At 39.0% G+C, this 13,403-nt stretch overlaps 1 protein-coding gene across 1 annotated transcript; it reads left to right on the forward strand.

Moving 5' to 3' along the window:
- Positions 1-1,095: 1,095 nt before the first annotated feature.
- On the forward strand, positions 1,096-11,828 carry LOC139736638 (uncharacterized). Its single transcript, XM_071647390.1, has 5 exons — positions 1,096-2,341; positions 8,445-8,568; positions 9,155-9,356; positions 9,907-10,122; positions 10,880-11,828. Exons 1-5 carry the CDS (start codon positions 1,556-1,558, stop codon positions 11,196-11,198), a joined length of 1,647 nt encoding a protein of 548 aa, XP_071503491.1. The 5' UTR covers positions 1,096-1,555; the 3' UTR covers positions 11,199-11,828.
- Positions 11,829-13,403: the final 1,575 nt, after the last annotated feature.

The following is a 13,403-nucleotide window of genomic DNA, read 5'->3' on the forward strand; positions in this document are numbered from 1 at the left end:
ATATTTGTAGGAAAATGTTTATTAGCCTACAGTATTTTCAACGGATATCATTTCAGTACCACAATCATCTATAAATGAGAAATTATGAACAGATCGAAATCTCACTCCCCTCTTCCCTGTCTTTCCCATTGTCAGTGTGCATATGTGGTGTGTGTGTGTGTGTGTGTGTGTGTGTGTGTGTGTATTGTGTGTTTTTTTCTTTCTCACGTCTAGTCACAGCTGACATCCCGAGATCAATAGACGTATAACATGTAGATCCTACAGCACCTATTAAAGGGGCATTCCAGGCGATTTTCATCATTTTAAATCATATAGTATACATAAATCGACAGCTCGATCCATTATATAGATTTGTGGAATTTATTGTGGTCCTTGAGCAGAGAAACCAATACTCTGAAAAATCTTAAACAAATTACACTGAACAGCGTTGATGACAGAGGAGCCTCACATATTATTATTTCAGAAATGTAGCAGTGTAATTCCATTACAATACCGCTTGCTTAGCAAGTTCACCTGTGTGAAATCTATGCATGCCTTCTTCTTTTGTTCCGCTTCCTTGAGCCCCTACTCATGCATTCTTATATGGTGAGGTTGTCATGTCATCATCCTTGTTCATTGCAATTTGTTATAAATTTTGAAAATTTTGAAGGTCTCCTTTAACATACCACAATCCATTGTGTCTCACAGTCTCCTAAGTGAAGAAAAAATAGCAAAAAAAAAAAAAAAAAAAGGTTCAGACTTTAGAAAATCATCAACGTAAACTTTGTGCCTTCCATTGATAGTTAGATTAGTATGTCTACATCATGCTATTTCATTTTCGGATGCCTCAACCTTTTAAAACCTTCACACGACGCCTCCTAGATAATGGGCGGGGCCTCTCCTCACAGACAACATCGTTGACATAAGCAGCCATGCCCTTGACGTCATGAATACATTACATTGTTCACGTGAATGAAGGCATGCACGTTCATGATCAAGACAGCACAGTGTAGCGATTATTAGGCCGTAACTGCATGTAAAAGTCCGCTCTTCAAATCAAGGGACGAATCTATCACAAGTTTTGAGAGAAAGAAAGGCCACACTAAGACATTGCTTGAGAATGATAGATCATGTTGCTACTGTAAAGGAGACAAATTCTTTCTGTCATATCTTTCTTTTAGGGGCAGGTGAGCTTTGGTCTGCCGTCGACTCTCAAACTGGCAGCATTTATTATTTGTAACGTAGTCAGGAATGATGTGGGTGCACGCCGTTCTCAAATGCCTGTCTGGAATCGACCGAGAGTGATGCAATCATGGAGCTCTTGATATGTATAGTGGTTGTTGCAGCTCCACTACTGATGCAATGTTTGTAGAACACTTGGAATTATTGTGAATTTGACCCGAACAGCTGCAGTGGCGCCTTTTTCTTTTGTATAGCGCTTTGCAGAAGTGTGGCATGACGGCGCGGTGACGTGTTCCGTTATATACATACTCGAGTGCCAGTAGGCCTATCCTTTGCAAAACATTTTGTGCTTGGATGTGCCAAGGCTGCAGGTGTTCAGTCGATCTCACTTGAAATGGTGTCCGACATGGCTGAAGACGAGGAAGTGAATTGGCTCGACTGTGTATCGGCCATCGTTACATCCAAAGGAGTGATTTATTTCTGTGATGAAGAATATTTTTCTCAGAAGCGGTGGAGTAGCTGTCCTGAGGAGAAACTAGCCATCGCTACTATAGAGGAAGATGTCCCGTCAAACGGTGCGCCTCATGCAAAAAAGAAAAGAAGTAATACAGATGATATGTTACTTGTTCAAGAGTCGCAGGCTCCTGCGAACCTCGCAAAAAGCCCTTCGCGGAATGAGAACAAACCCCTTCTGACTCCCATTGCGAATTTCTCCGCCAGATTCGATCACGGGCGATTCATGTACTCCATCACTGCCTACAACCCGCTGGACACCCGGCAAGACAACGTACAAAACTGCCTCTGCAACCAGCTTCTCCTCTCCGACTTGCGCGCCGCCTTCCCCGACGGCGAGATCCTCAACAACTTCTCCTACTTTCCCCACCGTCCGCAACACTTCGAGCGTGGATTCACCGTGATCCTACCTCTGACCTACCCCAAGGATCACGAGGGCATCGTGCACCGTCTGGCGCTGAAGTATAGGCAGGCTGCTTACTTCAAGTGCAGGATTCTTCCCGGCGGCAGGAACACTCAGACCATCGTGTTCCTCCAGGGATGTGTGAGAGAAGTTCAGGAGAATCTCTTGGTTGTTGAGAGATTGAGCTATCATCCCGCCTACCTTGATCGAAGTAATAATAGTGTCTTCCACAGATTCTACGATGCCATGGACATACTCTCCAAGGTGAACAGAAACTTTTAAAGGACTTATATGCAGTAAAAATCCATGTTGATTTGTGTTGATTCATGATACCCTCAACATAATGTTAACATGTAGCAAAACGAATATCTTATCATTTTCATGTTAATTTTAATATTTTTCTTCAGATAACACTTAGATACACCCACCCCACCAAACAAACACACAACAACGTCGACAACATACACAACTACAACAAAAATAACAACAACAAAAACTTTAATCAAAACGAACTCTGCCAGTGACACGTATCTGTCACACAACTGCTGAAGTACTATAATAGGGCCTTAATTGGTTAACAAAAATATTGGAATGCACCTTTTCCTAGACTAAGTATAGACCAGTTCGTCATTCCACTTTGCGCATGAGCAGAAAAAGGTCATTTGTACCAACAGGCATTTTGGTTTCTTAATTCACTGAGATGAGCATCTGTGATGTGATGATTATTCATGTGATCCTTATCTAATTAGTGCTTGCCAGCACATCCACCTGATAGCAAGCCTGGCATTTGCAATATCAAAAGAAAAAGGTTGTTATTGCATTCCATACGAAACAATGAATTAGATGCCTGCTAAAGTGTCAACTGACTGACTATTCTGGTCACCTGGTCTAAGCACAAGCTCATTCTTTGTTTGAACATGAATTCCACAAATTGTTATGTCGGGCAAGCTTATGCATTATACCGCTTTGAAAACGAGTGAAGTGCCTAACCAACTGAGAAAAAAGAAAGGTCATTTGGACCAAGGTGTACATGAGCTAATTACGAACTGGCTGGCTTGCATGTTTCCCTATACAATGCCTTTTGTTAGTAGTAACGTGGAATTTATGCTAAATCCAGGGGAAGGTGCATTCCAGTGTCTTTTGTTAAACATATTGTGTCTTTAGCAATGATTGACAGATGAGATAACGAGCAGAAGCTTGGTTTGGAATTCCAAGGTTTTAGTGGGATTATCCCAGTGATTTGAAGGAAAATGGTAGAAAATATAACGAGATAATTTGAAACGAATTTAGATATTCGTATCGCCGCACGAGTATGATTATGTTAAGCATGTATACGCAGTATGAGGACACGGTTGTGGGCGGGGTCACATCCCAACTTTTGAGGATAACGCTGCAGGGAGTTTGTACGTATAGGCCATGGGGTGAAGCTGAAAAAGAGGCTTAGAAAATGGGTTTCGTTCCAGCAACACTGGCACTACTTTCTGAATGCGGAAATGTGATGTTTTGTACATCCTAAATATACTGTTAAAAGTTCTCCTCGAAATATCCTGCAGTTTTTGCGAAAATCCATATTTTATAAACTGCGACCAGCAGCCCAATACACATATCGTAATGGGGCTGCGGATTGTAGCATTTAGGATCATGACAGGGAAGTATCGCGGACAAATGTCAACCTTAAATCGAACAAAAATTCTTCAATTTGAAGACTTACAAGTAAGGTTGAAGTATTGACAACAGGGTTCGTGCAAGGTTTGGTTCTACATATAGTCATTTTCTGTTCGATTTGATGACTTAATATGACTAGGTCGAGAGGAATCTGGGAGAGCTACGCTGAATTGACGGTCAGCGCAGGCGCACACATCACTGCGCACAAATTTCGTATCCATTGACTGGATATTAGATGTCTGTGTGTGCATGCGCTGGCCGTCAATTCAGTGTAGCTCTCCCAGTTTCCTCTCGACCGAGTCACATTTAGTCATCAATTTGAACAGAAAGGAACTATTTGCAGAAGCAAACCTTGCACGAACTCTGTTATCAATACTTCAAATTTATTAATAAGTCTTCAAATTGAAGATTTTTCCCAATTTTAAGTTGATATTTGTCCGCGATAAAATATCCGTCATGATCCTGTATGCTACAGTTCACAGCCCCATGACGCTATGCGTATGGGGCTGCAGGCCGCAGTTATGCGTATGGGGCTGCTAGCCGCAGTACAGTTCCCATAGTGTTTCTAAGCTGAAATGCATATACTAGTACACATTTGTAAAGCACTGCTTTTAGCCATATACCTAGAAAAAAAAGTGAAGTTTTGGTTTAATAGTTGCATTATATCTCATGTTTCAGCTTTTCCTGATGCTGGCTATGCAAAGGAGGACAAGAGCAAAGTGGTTCAAGACCATATTATGAGAGAGAGCACTGACTGACCGTCAGAGGTCAAGGCAAATGCCTTATATTCTGTTCAAAGACATGTTATTAATCAAATGACTAATCATTCAAGGCAAAAAAAATAAAAAAAATCAGTGTGTTTGTTTGTGTGTGTGTCCGCGTGCATGTGGGAGAATCTTATTGTACACACACACACACACACACACACCCTCACATGCACACACACATACGCACACACATAGTTATGAAGATTCAATATACCCAAGTGTATTAAAATATTATTCTTCATGCCTTGGCCATTTATCACATCAGCATCATAAAAAAGATTATCATAAACATGAACACACACAATGATATAATACATGTACTGATCAGTGCATTACACATACACAGGTGCATAAAAACGCTGACATATCTACACTCACACGCACACATACAAACTCATTTACACACATGAGACATTACTATTAAACAGATCATATTGTTTATCAGTAAACATGTTTTTCTTTTCTTCTTCTTCTTAAGAAGCTTTATACTTAGATCACATAGCAATCACGTTGTTCATGAAATATTATACATTACTTTAGCACTAGAAAATTTAATCTTCATAAAATTTCCTGAAGTTTTCATTGCTATCATTAGGTTACAACATGGTGGGACACTACCTCCTTTCATGTAAGATAGCTCAAAATGATAATCAGTCAAATTTTCTAGTTTTAATAAATTTCCTGGAACATTCCATGGTCCAAATATCCTTGAAAGGGTGTAAAAGTTTTGAAAAATGCCAATATATAAAATAAAGGCAAAATTATAGTTTACCCATTCATGAGTGAAAACTGTTGGATTCTGCATTGGAGGCAATGTGTACCTGAAAATCTTGGAGAGAATAAAACAGATTTGGCATTAAAAATTATGATAACATTGCAATTGACATCCAATATCAGAGGATCTGTGCAAACCTGACTCAACTTATGCACAATTTTCATTTGGCTGGTGTGTATTAGTTTTAGCAAACTGATTTTGTACTCACACCTACATTGTACTGACCTTTCTACATGAACATTCTGTTTCAGTATTAATAATAGTTACATATTTTTTTCCCCAGAGTGGGAGAAACAAATTTTAATCGTAGTCATTCAGTTTTATGAAAAAAAAAACACACTTAGGAAAACATCTTTGTTCTTAGAATAAGTCAACCCTAATCAAATCATAATAGTGGGCAGAAATGTTTGCTAAAGGGCGAACAATCACATACTGAGGCAAGGAGTCAAAACATGTTGCATAAACATTGGCATTCAAAATACAGGAAGCAATCTGTATTACAAAGACACTTTATCATGCACAACTTTGGTAAGATGTCAATTCTTGAATATCAATCACATTGACCAAAGCATTGGTGCATATACAGTACATTCTGTTGTTTCTGAACTTTGCACTGAAGTTCTTTGTGTATGTGTGTGAATGTTTCAGTGGTGTATAGGCCTATATATTGCTCCATTTTATCAAGGACAACTTATAGTAACATGACAATGTTTTCATGCTTCAATATCAATCATATTAACCTATTTCCCTTGGCAAGTAATGAGCAGGTTGACTCTGTTGCAAATGATGCATTTCACAGGCAACACAGCAGAACCTGAAGAGCTTCCAGAAGAAAATCTTGATCTTGATGTGAGCGTCTTAGGGGAGGAAACAGATGCTCCTGCTGACGGACCAGGCTCCTCCTTCAGCTTTCGTTTCCTAGCGAGATTCAGGCGTTTGCTATCTATAAACCTCTTGTAGCACGTTTCATGAAATCCTATTTAATACAATGGAGAAATGAACAGCAATGATTAGCCGTTGGATTTTGTTAGGGGGAAAAAAGGCTAAATGCTAGAGGGAGGGGTTGAACATTACACTCAATATATCATCAAATGTACGGTAGACTATTGACTGCCAATATTTGAATCTTGTAATTACCAATACACAGGCCCTAGTACTATGCCAGGTAATCATTAACACCTCATGATCATTGTCATCATCAACTACTTCAACTTGTACTTGCAGTGCAATTACTGATTTTAAATTACATCTACAGCTTTCAGCACCTGATCACATGCAATATCAATTATCATAATTATGAATACAACTGCCTTATCATCATTAATACTAGTAATCCTTGGCCTTTCACTATCACCACCACCCACTGCTTTATAGTTTGGCACAACATAATGGTAATCATATGTTTTAGGAAGTTTAATTGTTGCAATTATGTTATTGTCATTGTTGGTCTTTTAGATCTATTTTTATCAAATATTAATAAGTTAATTTAATGAGATGCTAAATGTGTGTTTTGAGGGAGGATTCGCCAATTTCGGGGTGAGAGAAACAGGATGGATTTTTAATATTAATACTCCATGGCCATGATTGTGAAAATATAAATTTACATGCAGTTTAGACCTTTTTCAATCCAGTCCTGTGTGTCAAGACTTTTACAAAACAATATCACCGATCAGCTACATCAACCTAACCTGGGCTGTACATAGAACAACATGTAAAATTACATCTAGGCGACATTTTATAACGGCGCTATGCCATGCCAAGGTGAAATTCAAGATAATTTATCTAAGTAACAGACACGCTAACGGCTAAGCTACTGCATTACTAGCGCCCATTATAACATACACAAGCAACGTTCATAACATAGCTATTAAACGTTGTACAATTGTACTTGTAGTCATCATGGTCATTAACATTATGAGTGAGACTGCACTGCAGTGTCGACTGCTACGACTCGACTGTACGCACGTAAACTAACCTGTAAATTATCCTACTACGTAGGTTGCAGTCAGTCCCCCTGAGCAGCTGAATCACTTCGTTCTGGTCTGCGATTTCACGGTCTCCCCCACTCAATTTGATCCACTCTTTGGCACACAAAATAGGTTTCGTCTATCTTAGGTTTGTCATAGCCGTGAAATTTTCAAACTTCATCGATGTTACATGCATAATAACGCATAATAAGTTTCGGCTGAGCAGACGACGTAGACGCGTCGACAGGCTCACAGGGGGCGGCCATTTTGACTCGTAAACAATGATTCTCGATTCGGATTGGATAACATACATCACATGATCGTTCGCGAATGAATATCGTACACGGCAAAGTGTACATATTCAGCTCCTCAGTGACAAAAAAGTTCACTGTTTCCCCCTAAATTACCAAAATACTGCAGGAGGGTTTGTGTCGAACTTTTTCCTGTAGCCTTTTTGGTTATTTGTTTACACGTAGCTGTGGAGACATTTTAGTGCCGCAGTTGTCGGAACGAAACAAGCGAAAAAACCAGCTCACCCCATGGCCTAGTAGTACAATCTCAAGACAAGCTCTTCATTGGGCCTATAGACCAATTCGGTTTGGGTACTGTTTTTTTTGTGTGTGTGGTAATTTCTAAGATAATTTACGCACTGACATAGGCACACCAGCGTATCCAGTTGGCTCATTGCATAATCCATTGAAAGCTATTTTGTTCTTCTTTCTGTGGTTGGTAGCCCCCTATACGACCGCCATAGGTGACTTAACAGTGCTCTGAAGTCGGATTCATCTAAATTATAGCTATTAAGTTTTGAATCAGACTTGTTACGTAGAGGTTATGCACTGAAAACGAGTGAAGTGCCCTATCCGATTGAGAAAAAAGTAATGTCATTCGTATCAATGGTCCCATGATGACCTAACTCCGAACTGGCTAATAGTCGCAGTCACACTGGCAAAAGATCGCGATCTTTAAGATCTCGATCTTTTGCCCGTGTGACCGCTGCTTTTGTGTGCTCTATGTCTAGATTTTTGTTCTTTGTTTTATTTGAGTGGCATGTAAACTATAGGCTACTTTTATGCGCGAGTTACCCAAAGGCAAACTTGGCGGCTAATCAGATCAAGTTTCGATACATTTCATGAATTTAACGTCAACTTCGAAAGCTATCCCTCTGTTGACACTCACTGTTTACATTACAGTGTGACTATCTACCAGAAGCAAGACAAATGATGGGGATAGTCAAACAGCAAGTCAGCTTCGACACTGAAATAACGCGAAGTCAGAGACAGCCCGTGCTTGTCCTGGAAGGAACCTATGATGCCGGTAATTAAAGATGATTCCTTACAAACCCAATGTGCGTAACCACCTGATCACTGAGCCTTGCTCGAGCTGAAAATCATGCTTTAGTTGTGTTCATGAGTGTCTTTCTTCTTGTGGATATTATATAGGAACGCATAACACATTGCAGGTTGGGGTTGTTTTTTTTTTGGGGGGGGGGGGGGGGGGGATAATCTTAGAATACGATTGTTATATTATATTGTAGAATGTTATCTCTCAAAGTATCGAGAATTAAAATGACATTGACTACCTGTTTCTTCTCTCGCACTTCTGAAAACGTCTCAAATCAATACTCATACACAAACATTCAGTGTCATTTAGGCCTGGATTTTCTCCGTTGCTATTCAATTTCACTTAATTTCATTCCAGCAACTGAATGGGATGTCTCAAAACATCTTAGGTCAATTATGTACAATCATATTATAGTGGATCAGGCATACATTACCACCATCAAACAAAATCATATCACGTCGGTGCGTTCCAAACATAAAAAACAGTTCTAATTTCCCTCCGAAATATTCAACAAAATAGTTTAACAAGTGGGCATTTTCCATTGTTGTCATGGTAACAGGTGTCTCCGCGTACAGCCAGCATCTAAGTCGGGCCATCGGGGCCGTCCACCGCCAGTCTCCCCCCTCCTGTATCCGCCACTTGAAGGAGGCGTTTGACTCTCAAAACCAGCTGGTTCGAGGGGCTTTTTACACCTTGGGGAACTACATACTGGCTGCGCAGGTGGCGAATCTCAGCAAGAAGGCCCCAGTAGTCTTGGATCGGTGAGTGGAATATAATCAGGGTAGCGTCGTCGTCCTTCTTAAAGGGTTCGGAATTTTTACATGTTTATTTGTTTGTGAATATAAGTTCCTTTTTAAAATGTCTTCCATGATTCAGTCTTTGCATAAAGCAAAAGCTGTAACAGATGCATGTGATCTTTCACGTGATTCTTAAATTAATCAGCACATTGTGAGAATATTATCTTGTTTGACAGATTGACAGATTCATCCTTCTCTCGTTGTATTTCTGTACTTACAAAGAAACGGATAGGCTTATGGATTGCAGAAGCAAGATTCTACTTTTTTTGTTCATATTGCTTATTCGTTTGAAATCACTTCTTTCTTTTTTTGCGTCCGAAGTTAAATTGAACATGTTCAAAATGAGTATCGTTCAAGAACGATACTCCGATTTTATACTCTTCTCAGTTTACTTTGTTTTGTTTATGAAACCTTATTCTCTGTTACCAAAGAGAGTGAAATGAAATAAAATTTGAACTGAATTGAACTGAATTGAGTTTTGTTATCCAACCCCCTCTTATACCATCATTTCTAGATTCTGGAACAGCACCGCAGCATTCACCATAACGTCAGAGGTTGGAAGGGGCGTGGCCAACCTACCTCCCAGGAATCACTTCGTCTACACTTGGCCCAAGGACCTCATGCAGCCAGATGCGGTGATCCTCGTCGGATCTGCGAAGAGCAGTCGCCTGAAGTGTGCATCCTCACCAGCAGTCAAGGTCGAGAAGGAGGAGCGTATTTCGAAACGACTGTAAGTTGTTTAAAGGGACTGTACAGTACTGGTTTGGGTGGGGATTCATGTTTTGAACATTCTCAAGTGAGATAATGAGAAACCTCATATGAAATATGAAAGAGCATGTAATTTTAAGAAGGATTCAACGTTTATTTGATGAAAATTGGTTTTCAAATCGCTGAGAGTGAAAAGGCGACATGCCACAACTTTATTAGGATCTCTTTGTTTCACCTTGTTTTTGGATATCTCAGCCATTTCAAAACCGATTTTCATCAAATAAACTTTTGATACCCCTTAGAATTGCATGCTCCTTGACATCTCATAGGGTGGTTTCTGAATATCTCGCAAAACGTTAAAAGCTAAATCCTCACCTCGACCAGAACTGTACACACCCTTTAATGCTAACCTTTTATCGCGTTTCGTTAAAATAATTTCTCTGAATTGGAAAGTAAAATCACTATTGTCTTGACTAAACAGTGATAAAACAACAATAAATCAAATATTGAGCAAATTGAATGAGCCGATTTTCTTTTCTTAGTAGTCTCCAATTGCTCTGCACACAAATCTTCACTAGATTTGGTATTTCGCACCAAAGTTTGTCCATGTTACAATGGTGACTTTTATATAGGAGAAGCATATTGTAGTTGCAAAAAACACACACACACAAACAAACAAACAAACAAACAAACATTGACCGAAGTCATGCGTTTGGTCATCTTTCAGCGCAGAAAACAAACTATTTCATGCGAACCTGCAAATTCCATCTCTTTCACAGAATGCTGAAGACGTTGCATCGCATGAAAGATTCCACTTGGATTGAAGTCGACAGAATCAGGGACAACTGCCACTCCCCAGAGGCGGTAACCATGACGATAATGGATAATTTACACGAGAAGGGCGTGGTCAGCTTCCATTCGCGCGCCGATGAGACTGCTGGGCTATGCCCGAGTACGAAACTCCATCCAATACTGGAACACGATATTCTTCCTGTAGGAAGTGAATATCAGCCGGACAGGGCTGGGGTCGAAGATCTAAAGATGTGGCTAGAAGGAGATGAGAATGATGCAGATGACCAAAAGATTGGTTTTCTTTAATTGTGTCAGAAGCATAAATTAAAATGAAATCAGTATCTAAACAGTAATTTTCATTTTGCCCCGGAATCGCTGGACAGTATGTAAGACAATCTGTCCATGTGTCAAGGTTATAGCCACATCAAGACTAAGGAAGTATGACGGTCCAACAGCAAAGCAGGGTAATCACAGTGGTCATTATCTGAAATATTTCTTTTCCAAGTTACCTCTAAAAACCACTGACCTAATGGACCATACCTGACGTAATGCTCTATACGTGGACAAGTCTGACTGATGCCTTAAAGAAAAATTTGGGCCAGCCCGGCAACTTTCTCTTTGATATACTTCTGCACAATATTCACGTGTTTTTGTTGAGATTATTTGGAAAAAGTATTTTGTATAGTCAGCAAGTAAGAAATGACATCGTGAAATCTGACTGTTGTCACGATATCATTGTGCAGAAATTACGATTAACATCCTTTAACCCTGACTGTGATAAATGGATCATGATACCAGCCGACTTGCTATTATGCATGCATCTATACACAGAAGAAAAATGCCGTTAAGAAGTGCGAGAAGTCAAGGAACATGCATTTGTCAAGTTAGATGTGGGACAATTAGATGTTTAAAACACGTTGCCATAATTGGAAAAAAAAAATTTGGTGACGCAGTATACATAAAATCCAATTCATATCAAATATGTCTCATGAAGTTGGGCTTTAAGAGCAGTATTCACTTCAGTTTAGCCGCACATAATGAGATTATCATAATTACAAGATATTTACAGGTTATGGAAATACATGTAATATTGTCTCAATCAATCTTAACGTGTCACCTTGGTCTTTACGACCACTATGAAGGGTGATCGAAGTGAAGACTATAACAGTAATACGATTTAAAGTATTAGATGTCAATGCCAATTAAAGAATCGTCGTTCTCGACAATATGTGATTATGTTAATATTGATGTATTTATGCAGAATGTGATTTCATATTATACGTACTCGATTTTCTATATGCTCCTGTTTTTCTGCTCGCCAAGTTTTCCATCAAAACAACATTTCTTGGTGTTTCAATATGACTATACCGAGGTCTTCCATTCCCAACTGTCGTGGACGTCCATCACATTTCCCTTCACTATAGGGCTATCACCTTCTCACAGACTTGGACCTTCTCACATTTGATTGCCCTCTCCTCCTTTTTCCCGGAATCTCCCGTCCTCGTCTTTATTCATTCCCTTTATATATCCTTTTTACTAAGCTTAAAGAAAAAAAAATCACTCCAAACTTTTATCAGTTTTATAACAAAGAAAAAGAATTCCCGCAGAACATGGCAAAAATGATCAAAATTGGATAAGAAATAACAAAGTTATGACATTCTGAAGTTTCAATCTTTTTCTTCGAAAAACACTTCTTGACCAGTCATGAATATTCAAAACAGCAAGGTGATGATATCATGCTCTCACAATATCTTTTTCATTTTCTATATCCAACAGAAATGACAAAAATCTCATATGCAGCTGCATAAATATAAAACTATATAGTCTTAAAACACCCCAAATAAAAAAAAAAGAATAAATGTACAATTTGGTATGGGAATATGCTTTTACCTGTATTAGCTCAAAATTGAAAATTACAATTTTTCAGAATTTCATATAATAGCATAGATGAAAAATCGTGAGGGCATGACCATCATCAACTCGTTCATTTGGATATTCATATGAACTATAGCCAAGAAATGTTTCCGAAAATATTTGAAAATGTCGAAATGTTATCTTCTTTATTTCTTGTCCGATTTTTGTCATTTTTTGAACGTTCTGTAGAGAGGTTTTTTTTTCTTTCTTTTGGAATTGATTTATTTTAACATACCAGTATCCATCCATGTTATTCCCCTATCAGCAATACACTGTCTTCTCCATGCACACCTTCTCGTTCTTTACCATTTTCTTATCTTGTCTTTTACTTCCATCCATCCGCTCATCTTCATCAGGGTGTCTAGCTGCCACGTACGTCAAACCTCTGGGCTTTCATAGCATGCTGTCATTATGCGTAACCACTATCTCTCGTAAGATACATACATGTACCAGCATTTGTTATACGCATAACGGTGAAACTGAAAATTTGATCACCGGATCGATGTATTTTTTACTTCTTTGCTTTTTTCTTTATTTTGGTAAGATAACAAGCTGAACAACTGTCTAGATTTCGTAATCTATATTCAAGTACTCATC

Source organism: Diadema antillarum, unplaced genomic scaffold (assembly GCF_040938485.1).
Source record: "Diadema antillarum isolate AM-2024a unplaced genomic scaffold, OU_Dant_1.0 scf00000028, whole genome shotgun sequence".
In the NCBI taxonomy this organism is placed as follows: Eukaryota; Metazoa; Echinodermata; class Echinoidea; order Diadematoida; family Diadematidae; genus Diadema; species Diadema antillarum.